Source organism: Denticeps clupeoides, chromosome 19 (assembly GCF_900700375.1).
Source record: "Denticeps clupeoides chromosome 19, fDenClu1.1, whole genome shotgun sequence".
Lineage (NCBI taxonomy): Eukaryota > Metazoa > Chordata > Actinopteri > Clupeiformes > Denticipitidae > Denticeps > Denticeps clupeoides.
The window spans coordinates 10,581,909-10,603,692 of record NC_041725.1 but is presented as its reverse complement, the minus strand read 5'-3'; the positions used below and the strand labels follow the sequence as shown (position 1 = coordinate 10,603,692).

The 21,784-nt window shown below is 41.5% G+C and overlaps 1 protein-coding gene across 2 annotated transcripts in view; it reads right to left on the bottom strand.

Moving 5' to 3' along the window:
- Window positions 1-914: 914 nt before the first annotated feature.
- The window catches only part of arhgap42b (Rho GTPase activating protein 42b), a 56,346-nt gene continuing 35,476 nt past the window's right edge, over window positions 915-21,784 (bottom strand). The window contains exons 5-25 of one of the 2 annotated variants that reach the window (XM_028961949.1): window positions 16,572-16,673; window positions 16,251-16,361; window positions 13,960-14,064; window positions 13,243-13,372; window positions 12,813-12,913; window positions 11,843-11,952; window positions 11,073-11,129; window positions 9,363-9,441; window positions 9,014-9,053; window positions 8,874-8,936; window positions 7,954-8,028; window positions 6,980-7,064; window positions 6,758-6,816; window positions 6,509-6,614; window positions 5,655-5,814; window positions 5,374-5,524; window positions 4,581-4,973; window positions 3,710-3,875; window positions 2,814-2,876; window positions 2,621-2,700; window positions 915-1,784 (exon numbers count right to left, since the gene is read on the bottom strand). In XM_028961949.1, coding sequence (XP_028817782.1) covers window positions 1,696-1,784; window positions 2,621-2,700; window positions 2,814-2,876; window positions 3,710-3,875; window positions 4,581-4,973; window positions 5,374-5,524; window positions 5,655-5,814; window positions 6,509-6,614; window positions 6,758-6,816; window positions 6,980-7,064; window positions 7,954-8,028; window positions 8,874-8,936; window positions 9,014-9,053; window positions 9,363-9,441; window positions 11,073-11,129; window positions 11,843-11,952; window positions 12,813-12,913; window positions 13,243-13,372; window positions 13,960-14,064; window positions 16,251-16,361; window positions 16,572-16,673 — 2,325 coding nt within the window. In that variant the 3' untranslated portion in view covers window positions 915-1,695. The remainder of the gene's footprint in view (window positions 1,785-2,620; window positions 2,701-2,813; window positions 2,877-3,709; window positions 3,876-4,580; window positions 4,974-5,373; window positions 5,525-5,654; window positions 5,815-6,508; window positions 6,615-6,757; window positions 6,817-6,979; window positions 7,065-7,953; window positions 8,029-8,873; window positions 8,937-9,013; window positions 9,054-9,362; window positions 9,442-11,072; window positions 11,130-11,842; window positions 11,953-12,812; window positions 12,914-13,242; window positions 13,373-13,959; window positions 14,065-16,250; window positions 16,362-16,571; window positions 16,674-21,784) is intronic. The other variant, XM_028961950.1, reaches the window with a different exon arrangement.

Sequence of the window (21,784 nt, the reverse complement as noted above, 5' to 3'; positions counted from 1 at the left end):
TAATCTAAAAATTGGCAAGCAGCAAAATGTAATTGTACCACAATATGGTAATCCTGTGATATTTTTGTGAAGGTCACCTTGCCATGACATTCGCAGGTGTTAAAATATTATTGCAGTATAAACTTTAATAGGTTTTTATTATCTGTGTACAGAAAGCCTCTGGGGACTGTATTTAGAACCGTTTATTGGTACGACTGAAAGTCAGTGTCTCCTTCTTTTGGGTGGGCAAGGTTAAAGGTTATGTATTAATTCTGCCTTGCATCAGCTCTAATTTTGTTTGTTTTATGCTGTGAAAAGAACATGCAACCCTGTAAAGTGTACATTGTAAATGATAGCTGTTAAGGACAGTAATGGCCAGATGAGTGAAGATATTCTACTCTTGGTCGTAAAGATCAAGTTAAATGGCTCTTAGGCTTTATTCAGAAATTTTACATGTTGGCTTTCCAAATACTTGTAGATGGTTTTCCTAATTGCTCAATTTAGACTTGTATGTATAGATATAGCATAACTATACAGAATATTGCCATTTATTTTTATTGTCTATTTGTTTTTATTGTATGTGAAAGTGATCCATGCAGAGAGCAGGCCGTTCATTAACCTATATGAAAGAGTTAAATGCATCGTGAAATGATCGTACTTCCTTTCCTTGACCTTGCACATCAGAAAAGAAGGGGAGTATCATTCCACCAGCAGCTTTCAAGGGCGCCTTACTTTCTCATGTATTTAAATGGAAAAGAACGGCCTGATCTTGGCAACTGCTGGGATCTCAAATACCTTGGAGGGTTCGGCTAGTACTGAACGTGAGACTTTAAAGTGAGACCGACGCTCTAATTTTTATAACTGTTTATGTTTTTGAGCGAGCCTTTGCATTCATGCAATTTCATTTTTTATTTAATTAAATTTACCATGACCCCTTTTTTGTACACAAACAGCACATTTATTAAAACAAAAAGCTCTTAGAAATGTAAATAGAACATTAAATACCAAAATTTCAAGAGTTTGGAGACATTCAAATCAGATCTGTTTACGCCGTATTATTTTACTAGAAATTACAACAAATTGACATGGTTAGTACACCAGTGTACTACTAAGTAAAAAATGCACATTAAAAGTGCATGATTTATGTCCTTGAAGAGAAAGACCATATGTCAATATATATATATATGTATTTATATCTATATAGATATATATAAATACAAAAATGAAATGCAGGTGGCATCAGAACGTACCATAAAAACGTATAAAAAGTGCACTGTGATCGATAATCAGTAATATGCTACATCAGGAAATGCTCTGACAGTCAAATCTATGATGAAAGCATCTGTACCAGAATGGCTCTAATTATTGTTGTTATATTAGTCTACTTACGTGATTTTTCTTTTGCAGAGTGATTGGTTTCTACATAGAATTAACAAATCAAATAATGATAATAAATTCTTACAAAAAATTATGTTAAGATATAAAGGCGCAACAGACTCTTCAAATTACAACAGTGTATAGATAAAATACAGTACAAGTGAGTACCAACAGTACAGGAAAGGAATTGTACTAGACACTAAAGGTCTATACAGTCTTCTGCATATAAATTATGCACTGATTTATAGTTGCTTATGCTAAAACTGGCTTTATAATGTTTGCATTTTTGTTACCATGGATACCATGAAATGCTTGCTCGTCTTCTTGTCAGTGCACTCTTTAAAGGAAGACCACATAATTTTGGGGAACAAGTCCTGTTTTCCCTTCGTATGTAGCCTGTAGCCAGCCTGGCTCAACAGAAGGATAAACTGCAGACAGAAAAGAAATTGAAGACCGGGCTAATTACACTGAACACACTTTTATAATCACAAAAAACAGTGACTTAAAGCAATGAATAAGATTCAGAAATATGGCTCTAAGGTCAGATCCCAAAACCTCACCCTTCTCTCTTGATTCCTGATTTACACCAAAGAATGAACATAGGCTATATATGAAAATGACTGCTAATGACTGCCAAAAACTGGGACCAGGGTCAGGATGTTCTCCTAAAGTGCCTCCATAAAGCTTTCAGGGAACATCAATAAGGCATTTTCTGACTCATCGTCAGATGACTCAAGACTTTCGCAATGAAACCCTGACCTGTTCAGTTCGGAGCAATGACTTGAACTAATAATGTCTTATTTGCATGTGACAATGGCTGGCAAGGAAATTGGTTGCGACTCTATGTAGACAGTATCAAGTAGTGAAAACTGGCCTCATTGTTTTTCACTGTTTTTCAATGGAACATGGTTGGTGGTACCTCCCATCACAGGGTTACAGTGACCTGAAAGGGTGCCCTGGTGCAGAGCCAGCTCAGTGGAAAATACATCAGGCAATAAAACCTCTGAGCTGAACAAGTGTAGCACACAAAATGGTGTGTTGTGGCAAGCTCTGCGACCTGCAGGCACACATGATCTGCAGATGAATGAAGAAATGGGAGGGATCCTAATCCTGTCACCCCTGAAACTTACATCTGTTATAGTTTGTTACTATAAAACATGGAACTACTCCACTCTGTTCACAGATACTGTTTGTTCCAGGCTTTGCATGTACAGTGGAAAAGTGGCCAATCACCCCCTCTCCTGCCTGTTATGTATTTACTTACCATTCGAGAAGAGCGCTCCCTGGGGGAAGCTGAGCTCATGGCTGTGCTCTGCCTTACAGGAGTACATTGCCTTGGCATCTCTGGCAGTTGGACAGAAATAAAAATTAATTATAAAATTATAGCACCTACTGAAAGGCATTTTTAATACAACACGATTTAACTGTAGATTTGGCTGTGGTTTTTCTTATAATACCTTCCAACAGGTTTGGGCTTCATGGCTGAAGGGTTTTCAAAGAGCATGGCTTTGGCAGCAACCCTGAAAGAGATCTCATGTTAAATGCAGAAATCCTCTTACATGCAGTTCTCCACCCTTTATCCAGGGAATTCAAATGCACCGATAATGTGGTCTTGGGATATAGTTCATGAATTATGGCTATGATGCACAAGCACCAAATTTTCCGTGATACAGGTCATAATGGAGGCCAAAGCTGGTGTGAACCTGAGGCCAAACCTCGCACCAAAACAAGCCTTAATTCAGCTCAGGGTACTAAAGTAGAGTAAAGCTGAGGTGAGGAGAAGGTGACAGGAGGACAGGAAAGAGAGGACAAAGGACAATAAGGATTCTGCAGAGGCGTGTCCAGCCGTGAGAAGCTTCCCCCCCCTTGGCCCTCCAATGCGGCGAGGCAGACAATATATCTGCTGAGGGAGAGGGAGCGCTAGTCCAGCACTGCTGGGTCATGGTAACCTCGCAACAGTCACTGCGTAATTAAAGCACTCTCCTACCAACGGAGGGGGCACATAAATCTCCGCTCCGGTTCCTGCGCCTAATGCATGGAGCGCAGCGTTTTCCCAGCTCGAGAGCTGAGCGTCTCTTGGACAGGACTGGTGGTGCATTCCTCATATGGACAACTTTATCCAGGGAACACATCCTTAAAAACACATTTCTTTTTCTTGTGGCTTCAGCATAGGCAGTTCGGGGTTGAGCTCATTAAATGAAATAAAACGTGATTTTGAGAAGTGCCTGACGCAGGGTAAAATACCCAAGGGCCTATAAACTGTTCTTTCCAGTTGCTGTGACCCCCCCCCAGACATCATCGGATTTCAATGAGGGTTTAAGATTTCTTAAGCGGGGATGTGGAGACAACGTACACAGATCCAGGCCTCTGGTAGCCGTTGCTGGAGCTGGTTTCTGGCTTCGAGCGCAGGGTCACTTTGGGAGGAAGATCTGGATGGTTGGATGGCCTTAAGTTGTCCTTGGGTTCTGCGGCCAGCAGACTCTGGACCGACCCAGACAAGCTTCGGTGACCTGCAGAGACTGAAACAGAGAACGAAAGGTCTCAACCATCTCAGTCATCAGTTACAAATATATACAATATAGAAATCAGGAAAAAAACAAGAGACAATGCTTTATGTTTCTATGTTTCAATTTCCTTTATTTGTTGGATTCAACACCAGCGCACCTTCTTCAGCTGATTAGATCAACCGAAACAAACCCCAAACCTGAAAAGGTCTGAACCCACATTTAGAGGTGGCTATAAACTTGAATTTTTTTGTGTGTTTATTAAAAGTAAACATAAATATCATGTGGAATTTTGATTTTATGTGTTCAGAATTTATTGAAGATCACCAAGCTTTAAATTTAAACAGAGAGAAGCGATCCAAAACAACATTTTTTTCATGGCTGTTTAATATGCATAGCCAATGCTGATATTTTTATTTCAAACAAAAAAGGTCATATTTATAAATGGCTTTTGCACCAATAAAAATGTTCCATCTATGGCTGAGCTGTTGCCAGCAGTCAGCTGTGTAATGTGTGATTAATTGTGCAGCACTAACATAAATCTAATGAGGCCTACATAAATCTAATGATTAGTTCTGACAAAGCGAACCTTGTATGAATGTTGTATTATAATTTCACTGGATTTATTTCTCCCAAATAAACTCTCTGTGACTATTATATGCGCAGAAAACACAGTAAGTTATGGGAGCAGGACGTGCCACCTCATCGTGCGTTTCTTACCCTCAGACATGTCCAGCGATCGGAGGGAGGGGGCTCCGCAGTGGTTCAGCTGGCCTGGTTTGAGGTTGGCAAGGCTATGTGGTGCTTTCTTGGGAACCGGCGAGGATTTACAGGCTGTGTTGAGGGATGACAGGCTGTGAGTGTCCTCAGAATCCCCATCTGTGCGTCCTGTGTCCTCTCTGGAGCTGGAGTCAGGGCTGCTGATGCAGGCGGGACCTTTGGGCCAGTTGGAGGACAGCTGGGAAGGGCTGCGCAGGAGGCTAGATGGGGTCTTCTCTTTGGGCTGTGAGGAGGAGCCGGTCTTGGAGGAGCTGTTCTGCTCAGATGAGTGGGAGGACAGAGATTCCATGCTACCAATGGGAGTGCTGCCTGGACTGCTGCTGAAGGTGTCACCTTGCAGAAGAGTGAGGGCGAGAAGGTGATGAAGATGATGTACTGAAACACAGGATTATGCACCAGATGTTCTAATTGTTTTGAGGCTTCTCTTATTTATTAGAGCTAAAACCTACTTAATAGGTTCTTCATCATTACATCTACCTTCTTCCATGTACAGATGGAGTACATGTAACCTTATTAGTGAATCCTTTTGAGTTTAGTGACTACACCTGGTCTTATGATTTGTGCACTTCTGAAGATGTTTAGGTTGTTAGCCATTACGTGGTTTTGAGTTTGTAGTGGTAGTGCGTTTTTGAGATTTGTATTCCATTGCAGTTGATGAGATCTTAGACTGTCAAAATTAAAGCTAAAAATTATAGCGGGAAAAGGCTTTAATGAGAAATGGTCTAAAACTAACTGTCTGCATCGGCAAGGCAGAGTGATGGAGTGTAGGAGCTCCTGGGTTTTCTGGGCCCAGTGGACAGGCAGATAGCCCTGTTTCTACGCGATCCAGGACGGGACTGGGGCTGTGGAAGAGGCACATTGGGGTCTGGTGCTTGGTGGAAGATCTGAGATGAAAAAGATTAATATTAGTTCAAATTTCCCTTTCTTAAATCCTTTAATTAAATAAGTGCAATTTAATGGAATAATGACATGAAATATAAGACCGTCAGATAAAGTGTTCGAGGGTTGTCTCGCCTTTTCAAAGTTCTCGATAAGAATTTCCACCACAATGTTCTGGAATTTGATGTTCATCATTGCAGCCACAGTTTCCTCTTGGGAGCGCATCAACGTGGGGCCAAAGATCACACCCAGGTTGGATACAGTCATGAGATTGGTCTTGTCATGAATGGAGACACTGAGGAGCAGACATGCAGGTGTTAGAAAACCCCAGATTATTTCTGTTTATTTGTCACATTCTTCAGGTGTAGACAGTGGTGTTGTGAACACAATCATCAGCACAAAAAAAATGTACTTCCTCATTAGCACCTATAAGCGGGGTTCTTAGAAAAGAATTTCCTTGACTTTTCAAATACTTTTAGGCAAATTTCTGTGCAAAAAAAAAAAAATCACAAAAAGTCAAGTTTACCAAAATATTGTTAAACTAAAGTTATTGCAACCCTGAAAAGCTTAACTTAAATGACAGTTTCTCTCTCCATGTTTACGCCCCTGAGGTCAAGTAAAACGTGCTCCATCAGGTTCCGGCATAGATCATCAGCTGTAATTTACATTACTTTTAAAAGGAGACACACGGCTGCATTACCACGTGAAGTAGTTCACAATGTAAAGCGAGCAAAGATACTATAGGCCTGTGTTAATTTTAAACGTTGTAGTTGTAAACGTAGAAAAACGTTTCTTATGTGAACTATGTACTTCATTATACATTCATGTGTAAATCAAATTTCAATGACTTTTCCATGACTTTATATGTTTATTTCATATTCTAAAACTTTCCGAGGCCTGGAAAATTCTCTTTTCATACCCCATGAATTTTCAAGATTTTTAATGAACGTAGGAACCCTGTATAATGAACGTATTGAAACTGGACATACGTCACTAGGTGTTTGATGAGAATCTGCAGCATCTCCCTGTTTTTCTCGGGGAGTTTGTGGACCAGAGCATGGACGGCACAGACCCTATAATTTTGGTCATCGGATTCTGTAAACAGACAACAACTTACTTCAAATAGTGGAACATTTGCTGCATGGCATTTAATTTATTTTAATAACTACGTAGCTATGAATAGAGTAGAAAAGTAAAGGGAAAGTATCGGGAAAGAATAGGCCCAGGGTGAAACTTACTAACTGCCATGATGAAATCTTTATGAAGCTTGTATGTCATCAGAGGCTCAGAGAGACACCTGGTGACCACAGTGCAATATAACACCCTTACATCAGTTTAAGTGAGGACACACAGACGCAAACGCTCCAAGCCAACCAGATGTATTAGCAAAAAGAGCCCTGAAAGTATAACTGTAAAAAAATTTATAGCTTCAAAACAAAGCCATCTGAAAGCACACTGACCTGAGGTAATTCTTCAGGCCACTGGTGATGGTTTTATTGTCCCACATGTCTGGCTCCAAGTCCATGTCGACAGCAGCTTTGGCAGCTGCAAAAAATGTTCATAGTGATGCATTATTAATCTAGTGAGTTCAATTACATGGTAGTTGTCCATCCATTTACTATTTTCATCCCATTTCTCTAGGTCAACACAGGAACACAGTGTCTATCTCTCTTATGGTGAACACACCATCATTTCCAACCCATAGTACTAACTTCATATGGAAGTGAAAAACCCACAGAGAGCCCTCACACTGTAACAATCATCTAAATCCGGGATGCCAATGCATTCCATATATACATGCCGTTCATTTATGAGATACAAATGAGATACAAGTTACAAATAAGACTCCTCAGCCATTAATTCCCAGTTACTTAGTGCTGCATTGGTTGATAATTGATTTTTAATTATTGATTCTTCTGGATATAAATAATAAAATGTATTGAAACATCTCCTGAAACATTTCCTATGCAATGTCTACAAGGTCACGCTGGAATAAATAATGAATGATGGATCTGTGTGGTCAGACAACATTCTGTCACCTAATCAAAAATACTGATTACCTGTCATACATTCTGCACACCTCTGCAGAGATCAAAATGCCCCCAAAAGACCATCTCATGCCCTAAAAATTTTTGATCTTAAATCTTTGTGTTGCTGTTTTATGCCTTGTGCTGAGTGAAATAGCTCCTAACAAAAAGGAACGGTAACCAGATGCGAGAGCAGCTAATGGCCAGAACGACACTCAGAGGTCAGAGGTTCATTCACGCAAATCTCTTCTGTTTCTCTGTGTGATGCAGACGCTGAACAAAATTCATCCTCTACTTAACATATCACAACAATAATATAAAACACACTTGCATTATCTGAAGCAATTTTAGGTCAATTTCATTAGACTGAAATCAAATATAATATTTAAAATACAGCAAGGCCTTACAGAACACAGTTGTCATTAGTTTCTGAACTTTGGAGTTGACACCGCCAATTCTGTATAGGCCCATGGTGTTTATGCCTGAAAGCAGAATAAAGAAAAATCTGTGTAAAACATTTAAAGCATGTGCTGTTTTTTCATCCATTATTTCATCCATTTATAATCCATTATTCTACCCAAAAGTTTAAGCTATAGGTCCAGTTGGGATGGATATATTTATATATAAAAAACCTTCTGATCAAATATTTTAAACTTACTTAATGGTCTGTGCTTGTGCATTTGATTCATAGTAGATTGCAGACTAAGAAATTATTGTATCATCATGTAAATGGCTTATCGGTCATATTCCATCATTTAAACATACTGATTAAAACATGAACTTCTTAAAGGTCCACTTAAATGTTTTTCTTTTCTTTTTTATAAGTCATAGTGGTCACCCTAACTGTATCTGAAGTCTCTTTCTGCACCTTGGTGCAGAATTACATCCACTTTGAGCCAGTCCTGCAATGAGATTTTCCCAGGATGCGCCATTTCGTTGTATGTAGCTTTAAATGTTAATGAGGAGGAGAGACATGGAATGAGGAGGAGAGTGGTCTATAGAAGTGAGCGGGCATTCACGTAAATGAAGTCATCAGCACCATTAACCAACCACAATGTTTGGTGCAAAGAGGAAATCGTGAAAATTGAGAAAGGGGAGGTAACCTTTCCCCTTATGATGACATATGGGGAGACCTTACAGATCAGACTGTCTGAGCTGCTGCTTTCTGAACAGTGAGGCAGAATGAGCAAAGCACTCTTTACACCTATCGCCATTTTTAGCCACTGCAGGACAGAACTCATATTAATGTTAAATAATCTCACAAAGTGACATTTTCAAAAAAGGAGACCTTTAACAGAATGAATTCAAGAAGAATAAAGAAATTTACCTCTAAGCTCAACAAGCTCGATACATTTCTTCACAAAGTTAAAGCCGGCCTCATTAAGGAATGCTGTTAATGAGAAAAGTGTAATGAGTGAAAAGCCCTTAATGAGTCTGTGGAGTGAAAGGAAGTTTTAAGGTACTCACTCTCTTCTTTCTTGCTTAGAATGGCTGGAAGGTTGTAAATCTAATAAAGTAAAAGTACAGCCCACAATTAATTTATTTACAACACCAAAATATTTGCTGCAATTTGAATTTCATACAGTGGAATTAAAAAAAAATCAATAATGTGTATATAAATGGGTAGATATTATCCAGACAAAACAGCAGGTGGCAGTAGAGACACACGAATCCAAACACACATCCACTGATCCTAAGATACTGTTACAAGCTTTTTCCAGCTGTAAAAGATGGAAAATGTCTTGGGGTCTGGTGTCAGTAACGATGAGGGACGAGAAGGTCGGTAAGAGGTGAGGCTCTGGGGGAATCTCCTCACCGGCTCTTTGCCATCCATGGCCTCCAGCCACAGTCTCCTGTTCGACTCCGATAGGGCTTGTAGGGTGACGATGCCATGCCTGGGGGCAGAGATGGGGAGAGAGGATGTTGAGTTGGTCGGTCAAGGCCTTACAGGCAGAGCTACATGCTCACCTGTGACCACACAGGGAAAAATCATCATGAAAGCAAGGGCGCTGGGGCTGTCACATGGTATGGGCTGCGGTGTACAAGCCAGACTTGCTCTCGGTTTCTGTTAAAAATCAGTTCTTCAAGGATGCTTCAAATGAGTTTTAAGCACCCAAATAAATATCTGCTTCTATTTTGTCCAGATAACATAGCTCTATTGTTGCACTATAACATGCAGGTAGCCAAAAAAAAGTGCAGTTTGTATTTTAAGAAATCTGTTAAAACAAAACATGTATCATATGTGGCATACAAAACTCTTTCATTGTAGTAAATTAATTGTAGATTTTGATTATATTATACATTTTAAATAATGTGTTCAAATGGCAAAAAAATGACACTTTTCTTTTACACTTTTCACTTTCTTTTGTCATTGTGATACACTGCAGCATAGCACACTGTGCACACATCGAAATGTGTCCTCTACTTTTAATCATCACGCTTGGTGGGCAGTGGGCAGCCATGACAGGCTGCCGGGGAGCAGTGTGTGGGGATCGTTCTTTACTCAGTGGCACCTCAGTGGCACCTTTCTGACTCAGGATTCGAACCGGCAACCTTACGATTACGGGTCTGTTTCCTAACCTGTGTTTTGTAATTTAGTGTGTACCAAAAAAATGTAAAAAGGATGATTTAACAGAATTACTAAAAACAAAAAGTGTGTGTGTGTGTGTGTGCCATAAAATAACAACATAATATAACATATAATCCAGTATCTCAACATGGTGAGAATAAATTCTATTGCATATTGGCAGACGGTTATTAAACAGTATATTAAACACACCGCAGCAACAGCTACACAACAATTGGAAGCGTAAATCACACCGTTGCCCCACCACCCAGTGAAAGTTAGTATGTAGCTTACAGGCGTAACGCAGCCGGCGTGTTTAACATGGGCATTTTAATTTTTTTAACGTGATGAGGATGAATGAGGATGCTTTCAGCTGACCACGCTGCCCTTGCGGTTAGAGCAAGCACCTACGCAGTGGAATCTGCAGATGATGAATGCTGTGCTGTTCTCTGTGGCCCGGAGCATTTTACACAGACAAGGAGAGAGTCCCGAGTTCACAGATTGTGGTCCTTTCATGGCAAATGGAGACCCTCCCCCCACATTCAATGTTGCTTAAATAGCCTGATAAATATTGCAAGGCCATTCACTGGCTCTTCCACATCGGGGCACTGGCCCATTGGCCGGACATTAATCTTGTAATCATACAAGCTAGTGTGTTATAGTACTGGGTGTACACTGCTATTTTGTGTCAGCTGGGACCTCTGTGATCTGGGAGACAGTGATGGTTTGATTCATGACCAAGTTACTTGACGGCCTCCTCAAAATTCTGTGTTGAAGGGGTAATAGTTCGGGGGGGAATGATTGAGAGGGATTCACCCCGAAAAACATGCATGTTTGTCAAAAACCAGATCAGGGTGATTTTATTTGAGGAGAGGAAAAAGCATTTATCAGCTGCACACATGCATTTCCATGCACGCACACACGCACTCAATCTAAAAACACACAATGCTGGTCACATACCGGGCTTTATAGAAAAGCTGTAGAGGTCTGAAAAGAGTTCCACGATAGACCGTATTTCTACATTAACACGGACACAGAGAGAAGAGGGAATGGGTACAAAATGCAGCGGGCAACTACAGAACATCTTAAGGACACACACAGTATACACACAGGAGAGGGTAAGTCAGTTCAGGGGACAAAGACAACATGCAGGACACCATAGAAGATGACAACTGATACTGCGGTCCCCCAATCCAACTTGCTAGGACCACCATAAATAGTTTGGACTCCTTACAGCATTAACCACAAGAGAGAAATTATATGGGCATACTGATCCAGAAACGACTGTTACACCCTCCCAGGCCACTTTATCAGACACACACATTCTATAGGAGTAAAATCTATAGTCCATTTATGAGTCTATATGAGACTATAGTTAATTTATGAGTATTTACATATAGTTTGTGTTCGGCATCCTCTAGACCTTCATCAGTGGTCAGTTGTTGACTATGGGACAGGCATTGGGTATTTTTGAATGGTAAAACACAGTGTTTACACCAGCTACTGTGTAATTCTGAGCATCACCAACATCCCGTCAATCACTGTCACTGTGGTAACCATACATAATACCTGGCCAGCAGTGGCCATCTGGCGAGGAAAATGGCAATTGATGAATAAAGAACTGGTTGGTTGACTACAAGACGAGTGTACCTCATAAAGTGGCAGGGGAATGTAGTTCCGGCACAGCACTGCAGCAATCATCTACAAAGCCATGAAAATGACAGACAGACCTTTCCACCACCTCAATGTCAAAGCAGAAACGCTTGTCGATGGAGTCCGTCTTCCTCCTGATGCAAGACTTCAGCTTGAACATTTCCGAGGGGCTGAACACCACTCCATTCTGAGAGAAAGGAACGGACACAAGAGAAAACGAGACTCACTGTCTGCACCAACACAACAACCTTCAGCAAAGTTTCTTTGCAGGAACAAGAGGAAGACACTGATACAAATTTAATGCTTAGAGGACTTTCTGGCAACACTCTTGTCAGACGATCCTTCCCTGTCAACAAGTGACTCATATCTAGAGAAACAGGGCGGTGGCTCAGACGGGCGTAAACAACGCACATGAAAAAGTGGATGTTTTTTTCCCATCAGTCTCCTCTATCCATCGTGCGATTGGGAGATACAGCATCCAAATAAAACAAAACATTAGGAGGAGTAATGGAGAGATAATAAGAGCTCATTTTAATGGGTTTCTAGTAAATGAGCCTGTGAACTGGGAATTTTAAAATACTGTAATTACGGTCCTTCTCTATATAACCATATTTAAATGTTGTTCATCAATGGTTGTACACTGGACTCAATGTTTCAGTTAGAGTAGTACTGTATTGAAATGGCGGCAGAAGAAAACAAGACACAGGTGACACTCATCCACACTGTGGACAGCCATAGACAGACATTTGTCATGATATTCTGAAACTCATGTAAAAAAAAAAGTTAAATATGAAGTTTCATATTTTATTCTGATCGTGACGACCAAACACTTTTCTAACAATTATGCTGTGCTATAAATGACATACGGAATGTATACAAATGTGTAAAAACAGCGCAAAATTATACAAGAACACAAGTGTTTATTAAAATGACTGATATATGAATAATAACAATAAACCAAGTAATACTGTACTGTGAGATCGCTATGGAATTTTAATGTGCATGATAAGTACTGTACCCAGCTATAAATTTGCATCGTCTCGATACCTGTTTACCAGCAGACTTGTGTTCCAGGTTGCTCATAGTGAAAATCTTGGTCCCTTTTTCATATGTGCAGTAATGGCGGGTCCATGTACAGCCAAGGGGTCCTACAACATCAACAACAACAACAACAAAACCGCTCACACCAGCCACCGACCAACAGCACCACTCCTTTCCCACAGTCTGATCCTAAAAATAACCTCCCAATAAAATCAGATAATTCCAACAATGTTTATCTGAAAAGATGAAGCTTTACTCTTCTGGTATGTCCTGCCACATTTGAACACACATCAAAGCAAACCCAGGAAGCCCTTTGAACTGTAACAGGCGAGAAGAATTCGGTCCATTGCTTTATGTGGACGGGAATAAAAGCCAAGCACCTGAAGCCCCCCCCCCCCCCTTCCCACCACAGTAAAGACCCGGCAGGGCCACTCACGCTTCTCTTGGACGTAGAGGAAGCCCTCCATGGTAAACTGCCCCAAGGGCCTGTAGTCCTGGTCTGCCGATCTGATCCTCTTCATCAGCTTCTCCACTTCCTGCTTGGTGCTCACAAAGTTGTTCCTCGTCTTAACCCGACAAAGCAAACAAACAAATGAACAAACAGTCCAAATATGGCACAGATAACATCTGCACAGGATCACGTCGACCACGGCTGGGCCTTGCCAGGGGGTTAACCGCCGTTTATACGCGGCTCAGGCACGGCTCTGTACAGCGATGCTACTTGTGCACATCCACGCTGCAGCGGCAGAGTAAGCGTCGCATGGGACGGAGACAGACATGCCGCTTTGTGGGGGAAACAGGACTGAGCGAGTGCTTGGGCTGTCAGACGCGCTCGATCGTTCCAGAAACCCTGCTCTGGAGGCCCGGGTGGGCACACTGATGCCAGCCACGGTGCCAGCCAACCTGCCAGTAACAGAGCCACCGAACAGACAAACGAGTTTTCACTCCACTGTGGACCTGCACGTTATCTCATGACACATTGCCAGACTGAAATTGTGTTTCTGAGACCCCGGCGCCTGTTAAGCCAGTCAGCGGCAATAATCTTCCCTGATATTTGATTGTGAGCGGAACCCTTTTTCCAGCAAACGGATTTGACAGCCTACAGAGAAATGTTTTCACCATAAAGACCCCAGAGTCAACGAGAGGCTCTTACGTTCTGCAGGTTGAACTGTAGCTGCTGCTTGTAGGGCTCAAACTCCTGCGCCAGCTCATAGCCTTCATGGTAGAACGTGAACAGACCCTGCAGAAAGGCCAGGAGCTGGGGGAGACGAGAAGAGACAGAAAAACCTCAGCTCGGGGAGCCATAGCGCATCTGAAACCATGGTGGCTGACGGTACTCGGAAAGAGAATTACTGCCTTTAAAAATGAGACGAGGGGGTGGGGAAGCGTGGAGGGAAATACAGAACTGCTCCCATATGTTAAATGTGTCAAGTGGCCGCCGAATTGCTCTCGACAGCTCGATGTGGAAATGGCTGAGGGTGCTTTAAAAATTCTCCTTCAACCTCGGTTTGATTAAAAATGTATGCTTTTTTTTTGTTTTGTTCACATTATTCTTTAGTTAAAAACTCAATATTCAGAACACACAACTTTATAATAGACTTTAAACAGAATTACTACTAGTCTTGGGGATAATACTGATCTACAGTACAATATGCTAATCACTGCATTCCTTGCTGGAATGGTTTTTAATTCACTGTACATATTCTATACCAAACTAGCAATATATTACTGGTCAACCCACCCTGATACATTTACATATACGGCATTTGTCAGATGCCCTTATCCAGAGCGACTTACACTCAGTAGTTTCAGTCCCCCCCTGGAGCAACTTGGTGTCTTACTCCGGGATATAATGGTAGTAAGCAGGATTTGAACCTGGTCTTCTGGTTCATAGGCGAATGTTTTTCCCACTAGGCTACTACCACCCAAAAGAAACATACATTTTTAAAATCTCAGTGTGTACTGAATGCTCCTGCTGGAAAAAAAAGGGCTGGAATGAAGCCGAAGCCGGTAGCTTGAAATCATCTGGAAAACCTGCATAAATGTGGTGAAAGTTGCTGGTCAACCAGCTTAAGAAAAAGGCCAACTGAAAACCATCTAATGCTGGCAGGTCAGTATGGCTAATTTAGCTACTTCCACCATGTTGGTTAAAATAACTTATGCTGGTTTAAGTTGGTTTCAACCACTGTAAGTTACTGTTTTTTACTGGCTGCTGCTAGCTGGTAAAAATGTAGGGTCAAGTGGCACCATGCGCTAAACCTTGGTAATACCTGTCTCTTTTAGGCAAACTTTCATGAAAAATGTACTATGCATGGTTTTCAGAACCAAGCAACTCTCAGTATCTATTGGACTAAAAATACACTGAAAATACTTTAAAATAAAACATCTGTTACACCTAATATTTTAGCATTTATGTAATGTTAATAAAGAGGTTACAACAGAATTGATTGGTTTGCTAAAATGATAAAATATTAGGTGTGACACATGACTTATTAATTTACGGCTCCACACCATGTTGGCTGGGACATGTCAAATAGCTACTTTTGTGTGAGGCTTCAAAGCCTACCATGTCACACCCTGGGCACCAGATTACGGGACGCACCGTCCCTCCTCAGAGAGATGGCTGGCTTTTGTGCCGGGAGATAAGTATATTATTGCATGTATGAGTGGAAGTTCAAGGCGAATACATGTGTTCAGTGATGTGGTAGCCAATTGTCATTATTTGTCATCGCCTCTTCTCCTGAACCTGGATCGCAGATGCACCATTTGGCATCATTTCAGCCAGACGTGCTGAATAAACAGGGTGGACAGACACTCTGTAGCAGCCGTACAAAGACAGATATCTTTTGTTTGTCTCTTCTTCTGCAAAATACACCCCTCAGATGGAAAAAGGGTGTCAAATTTTAATAGAAGCTTTGAAGTGTGGCTCTGCATTCCATGTACTTAGTTTCTTGCTTGGCAACATCTTTGTAAGAGCTGTCGACTTTCCTTTGTATCTTGTAGTAATAAACAGGGGATTACACAGTAGGATGCATGTGCCTGCACACACACACACACACACACACACACACACACACACACACTACACAAAGGCATGCCTATTTATGCAACTTGGAAACAGCTATGCAACAAATCTATGCACATTTAACACACTGTAAATATTCACAGAGGGACAGTAGGTCTGAAAGCAGCATTTGTGCAAGGTGAAGAGATTTACAGGAAGTATGCAGCTTTGAATCCTGATCAAAATGCTGACAAGATTCTCGCCCTAGTCCTGTTTTCCAAGAAAGGAGATTTGAAAAAGGAAGTGTAAAACCACACAGAAATGGATCATCATGTAACTAACCTAAGGTAACATATAACCCACAATATGTGCCTGACTTTCTCAATGCATGCAAGTCATTATGAATTATGGACAGTGAGAAGAAAGAGACGTTTACTTACAGGTTCAACAAATTCAAATTTCTTCTTCTCTTGAACTTCCTGGATTTTGAAAACATACTCCAGGGAGGCATCATAGAAGGCCTGCCTCTCCTTATCTATTTGAACGTCTGCCTGAGGATGCACAAAAGAGCGGTTACCTTGGCGACAAAGCGTCTGATGCTCACACGGGTTCTAAAAGTTATTTGTAATGAAGCATTACATTCAGACTATGAGCTGAGCAACATTCACCAAAACCGCAATTCATTGCAAGGTATGTTTGTTTTAATATTGCACATTAAATACTGTTCATTTATAAAACCGCACAGCACAAGAGGGACTTACCTCTTGCAGAAAGGACTCCTTCTTTTTGGAGGAGAGGTTGAGATGCTTCTCGAGAACAGTGTAGTATTTCTCTGTCTCCTTGTCAAATTTCTTCTTTCCCTCCTGCAGGCACACAAGCAGCAGAAGGTCTTTGGGTATACAACTTGTATAATTAGGAGTAATTACAACATTTCACAATGATAGAGTGAATGGGCAAAAATCTTTTTGATTTGAAGACCGAAGAATAGAACGTGACGTAAACCCGCTTTGTGCTATCACTCTCAGGCCACTAGATGGAGGTGTGTGGACATGCCAGCATTGCGACAAACCGCTCAAAGGCCACAGGACCCGTAAGGAGACGTGTGCTGATGATCTTTAAAAAACCCTTCGTACGTGCTGCACTTTTGTAGGTGGCGGAATGAGTGATGAGTTACCATGGGAGCAGATAATGAATGGACATCGGCACAGCAAAGGCAGATGGTTCAAAGAGGCTCGTAAAGCCCCTCGCTTAACAGGTAAGCTGAAAGGTCTTAAGGGTCCCGAAATGTTTCCATTAAATAACACAGACAGACGGGCTGCATATTAAAGAAGACATTTGAATAATTGGAGAAAGTCTTTTATCAGGGTATTTTGCCGTCATAATGTGGGTCTGCATAGAGTGAAGGGTCACTGCAGATCAAAAGATCTTTATACTATCATGAATCATTCCTCATGGGAGTGGTGTCTTTCAGAATGAAGAACCAGACACGAGCATCATTGAAGGGCTAATGAGTTGGGAAATAAAGCAAAACGTTTCTGAACCCTAATGGACTTAAGTCCTCAATCATTAAAAAACAACCGAGAAAATATCTTCTGGGACGTTCTAGAGGCGCATGGTGCCAGACCTCTTATGACAAGTGCCCAATAGTGTTGGCTTATTCACAGTGATGGGCAGTCCTGGATCTGAAATGACAAATGCAGACCAGAATTTGGATGGTGGGACTGAATTCAACTTGTTGCGCAGTGCTGGTCTGGATTTGTAGCTTCAGATCCAGGAATGCCCATCACTACCTGAAAGTAACATCAAATGAAGATCTCTCAAAACTGAATCCTTCCAGGAAAGAAATAGAGATTTTTCATCCAGAAATAACAGAGAAAACATGACGCTGATGTTTTTCTGTCATGAATGAAATTGGGTATAACATTTTTCAGAACACTCTCCTATTGGAACATACTTCACACTCAAACACACACATACACACACACACTTTTTTCATTTTCAGGGCTGAATGCGAAGCCGAGGGAGCTTGGATAGTCGGAAGTGGGCTATCTGTGCCAGATGAGCTCCATTCGGATGCCAGATTGAGAACCGCTCCGTCCTCTCTGCCCACACAACAGGTCTCTTTCAGGGACCGAGAGCAGCATTTGCCCTCTCTCTCTCTCCGTCTTCCTCTCCCGCTGCCGAATATATGTTGCACCCAAATCCACACACACACACACACACACACACACACACACACACACACACACACACATACATTCATCTCCATACACACATACACACACAATCGGAGGGGCTGGAGCCTGCCTGTTTATTTTCATTCCCATGGCCCTCACATTAACCCCAGGCTTAATATAATGGCTACTGATATGGCCCAGCTAAAAATTATGCTTGACCAGTCTCATCGCGGTCCAACTCATCTGACCATAGCAGAGGCAAGGACACTGGAGCCCCGCCCCCAAACACCCACCCGGCCTGCGTCCATTCTGCAACTTTGACAAAAATCAATAAATAATTTCATGAACTAGATTTTTATATTCCCTTTTCCTCGGCCATGTCCCAGGAAATGATCTTTTCAAAGAAAAATCTGTTGTGTCTATACAGCAAGGATTCCTGTGGGGAACAAGGAGAAAAGGAAAAAAAAAGAATAAATATATCAGACAACTCTTTTTGACAGACAATAAATTTCCCCTTAGGTTTGTGTAGGTTTTATTGGAGCACAAAAGAAGATGACAATATATCTTTGGTCTGAGGATGATGAGGCAGACACGCACAAACATAAAGCCAGACCCAGACGAAAATCATAGCCATAAAGTGTGACTCCACAGACACATATATAGACATTAACACACATACACACACACTTGCACTGGACACTCAAACACTATCAGCACTCACGTGATCCCATAACACAATGTACTGGAACACTGTATGAAACTGGAGGAGATCTAGTCAATGTTGGACAAAATCAAAGATACACTAAAGGTTTATTAGAAAATACTAGAGAATATAAGGGAAATTAGTTACAACCACAATCTGAGTCAGTTAATACACTTCCAGTCTCAGTTTAGTTGGGTTTGAATAGGTCATAGCTTGAATAGACTATTAAATTAAATCCTAGAATACAAGCATTTCTGTATGCTTGTTAGTATTGTGCTGTTTCTGGGTGACCTATTATATCACAGACCAACACAGAACACAAAACCATTTAGCTGGTGGCAAACTGGTACCATATTGAGTGGTGAAAACATTTTTATATGTTGCATGCCTTACCTATTTTACAAATGAGATGCACATTCCGTCTCTACTGGGTCAAAGCACAGAGAGGGAACTGTGAAGAATGCACAGAATGCCAGCTTGGATCCAACTGAATATACATACAGAAGAGGCTTGATCTGGAAGTCTGGTTTATTCTCACTAACCCAATGGCAACACTACTTTTGTAGCATTTAAAAATTCAAAGATTTTTAACTAAAAACATTACAAAAATAATAGCTAAAATTGTCAATTGAAGTAGGAGGGACTTGACAGGGTTGGACAACTTTGTGGTGAAATACTGTCCTCTATTTTATCAAGCTTAAATCCTCAAAATCTTGTACATTTCTCTTTGAACAGAGCTACTGCACAGACACAAGCACACATAAATACACACACAACCCAAAATGTGCCTGTCTCCTAACAAAGTTGATGTCCCGCGTTTGGCAGGAGCTGTAGGTCAGTGACCCTCAGGTCAGCTTGAAGAAAGCTGGCTCTACTTTAGTTCTGGGTTATGTGGGGTGATTAGACTCCGGCTCTTCTCAGCTCTTCACTTGAGCCTCTGCTTATTAGCCCCGGGTCTTTGTGTGGCCGTCCCCGAATTACGTCATGTTTTAAAGAGCACAGACCTGTCTGGATGGCCCTGCTGTGTTAGCACATGCTGTAAAGGACACATGCAGACATATAAACACACACAACAAAGGCACAGACATAAACAGTTCTACTCCTCCTATTCGGAATTGGTAGTGAACCTACCTGAACTGAAGGCACATATAACATATAACCGCATTCTTTTACACTGGGAACGCTAAACGATGCACATTCTCAGTCATGCACTCCCCATCTAATTTCAGCCATCTTTGGAGGCACGTGTGAAACACTCTGGGCAGTGGTGGCCTAGTTGGTAAGGAAATGGACCCGTCATCAGAAGGTTCGAATCCTGACCCGCCAAGGTGCCACTGATGTTCCATTGAGCAAAGCACCGCCCCCACACACTGCTTCCCGGGCACTTGTCATGGTTGCCCACTGCTCACCAAGGGTGATGGTTAAAAGCAGAGGACACATTTTGTTGCGTCACCGTATGCTGTGCTGCAATGTTTCACAATGACAATCACTTCACTTTCACTGATGCATGGGCCTATAAAGTGTGATGCATAGGCATGTGCACTGAATATACAAAAACATATACAAACATGGTTACTGGAATGCTTCACACCTATAAAACACACACACACACACACATGCACACGCAAGCCTCAGAGTTCCAGACTCCTGATGTGCAGTCAGAGTTGAAAAGGCCCGGTGAGCAGCAACGCTGCTCCACTGAAAACAGCACCCTCTCCCCAGTCGGGCTTATCTGTTGGTTCAGTTCCCTTTCCCTGCATTAATGAGACGCAGATAAATACCATCTCCCTCACTATGATACCGCACACAAAGCGCCCGCCATCTCTGCCAGCTTTCCTCATGGTGCTGCCGCTGCTGCTCTTTCATGCCACTTGTCGGGTGGGTGAACCTGCTAATTTCCCGGCGTGGTGGTGGAGGGCTCTGGGATCCTTTATCCTCATCTGGGTTAGTGAAACGCTGCTGTAGGGCCAGGCATGTGGGTCGGCAGCTGTTTGGAGTCAGTTTGGGGCACATTAACCTTTCAAAATCTCACAATAGCTTTTGTGTGTGTTTTTTTAAATAATAAAATTCTGTCATATTATGCATTACAGTCTAAGGACACATTGATAATGGGAGTATTTAGCCTTGGAATTATACATAAAGTGTATACATAGAAGTGTATCTGAAATAAACATTAGAAATGTGTACTAAATAAGTAACGGTATGGCACAGTTGGGTGCAAGACCATTATATCCTGCACAGGTGCCCTGTCCTGGCTGTGTCATATGATGTCATTCGTTTTGTTATCCATTAGCATTAAAATGGCCCACATCATTTGATACACATGTTTATTTAAGGTACAATATTTGTTTTGAGATCTGCTTGAGGTCATTGCACATATTTAAAACATCATTGTCACCATATAAATTACAACTATTGAAGAATATTCTGAAATAATTTGCACATTTTGGCAATATGGCCGCAACCAACTCTTAAAAACATGAGCGAGGTCTGTAATTTTCATCATTGGTACACTTTAACTGTGAAAGACATATTTCTTTTGTGTATGGTGCAAATAAGTATTTAGCACCTACATACATGCAAGAATTATGTCCTCACAGACATGTTCCTTCTTCTTTAAAAAGCTCTTCTATCCTTCAGTCATGACCTGTTTGAACTGGTTATCTGTATAAAAGACACCTGCTCACACCTTCAAACTCTAAGACCTCCACCATGGTCCAGACAAGCGAGCGGTCTAAGGAAACCAGGGACAAGACTGTACACCAGGATTAAAATCCTGCAGTTCCTGAAAGGTCGCCCTGCTTAAGACAGCACATGTCCAGGTCCATCTTAAATTGGCCATGGACCATCTGGATGAGCCAGAGGAGGATTGGGAGAATGTCATGTGGTCAGATGAGAAAAAAATAGAAGTTGTGTCTTTCCATCAGTGAAAGCACTGGAGATGAAACATGGCTGGATCTTCCCACGTGACAATGACACACTGCCTGGGTAAGATAGGGCAGACCTCAATCCAATAGAGGTCCAACAAATATAAAAAAGAAATAAATACAATCACCTGATGATACAAAGATGAATACTGAAATGGCATTGCTAC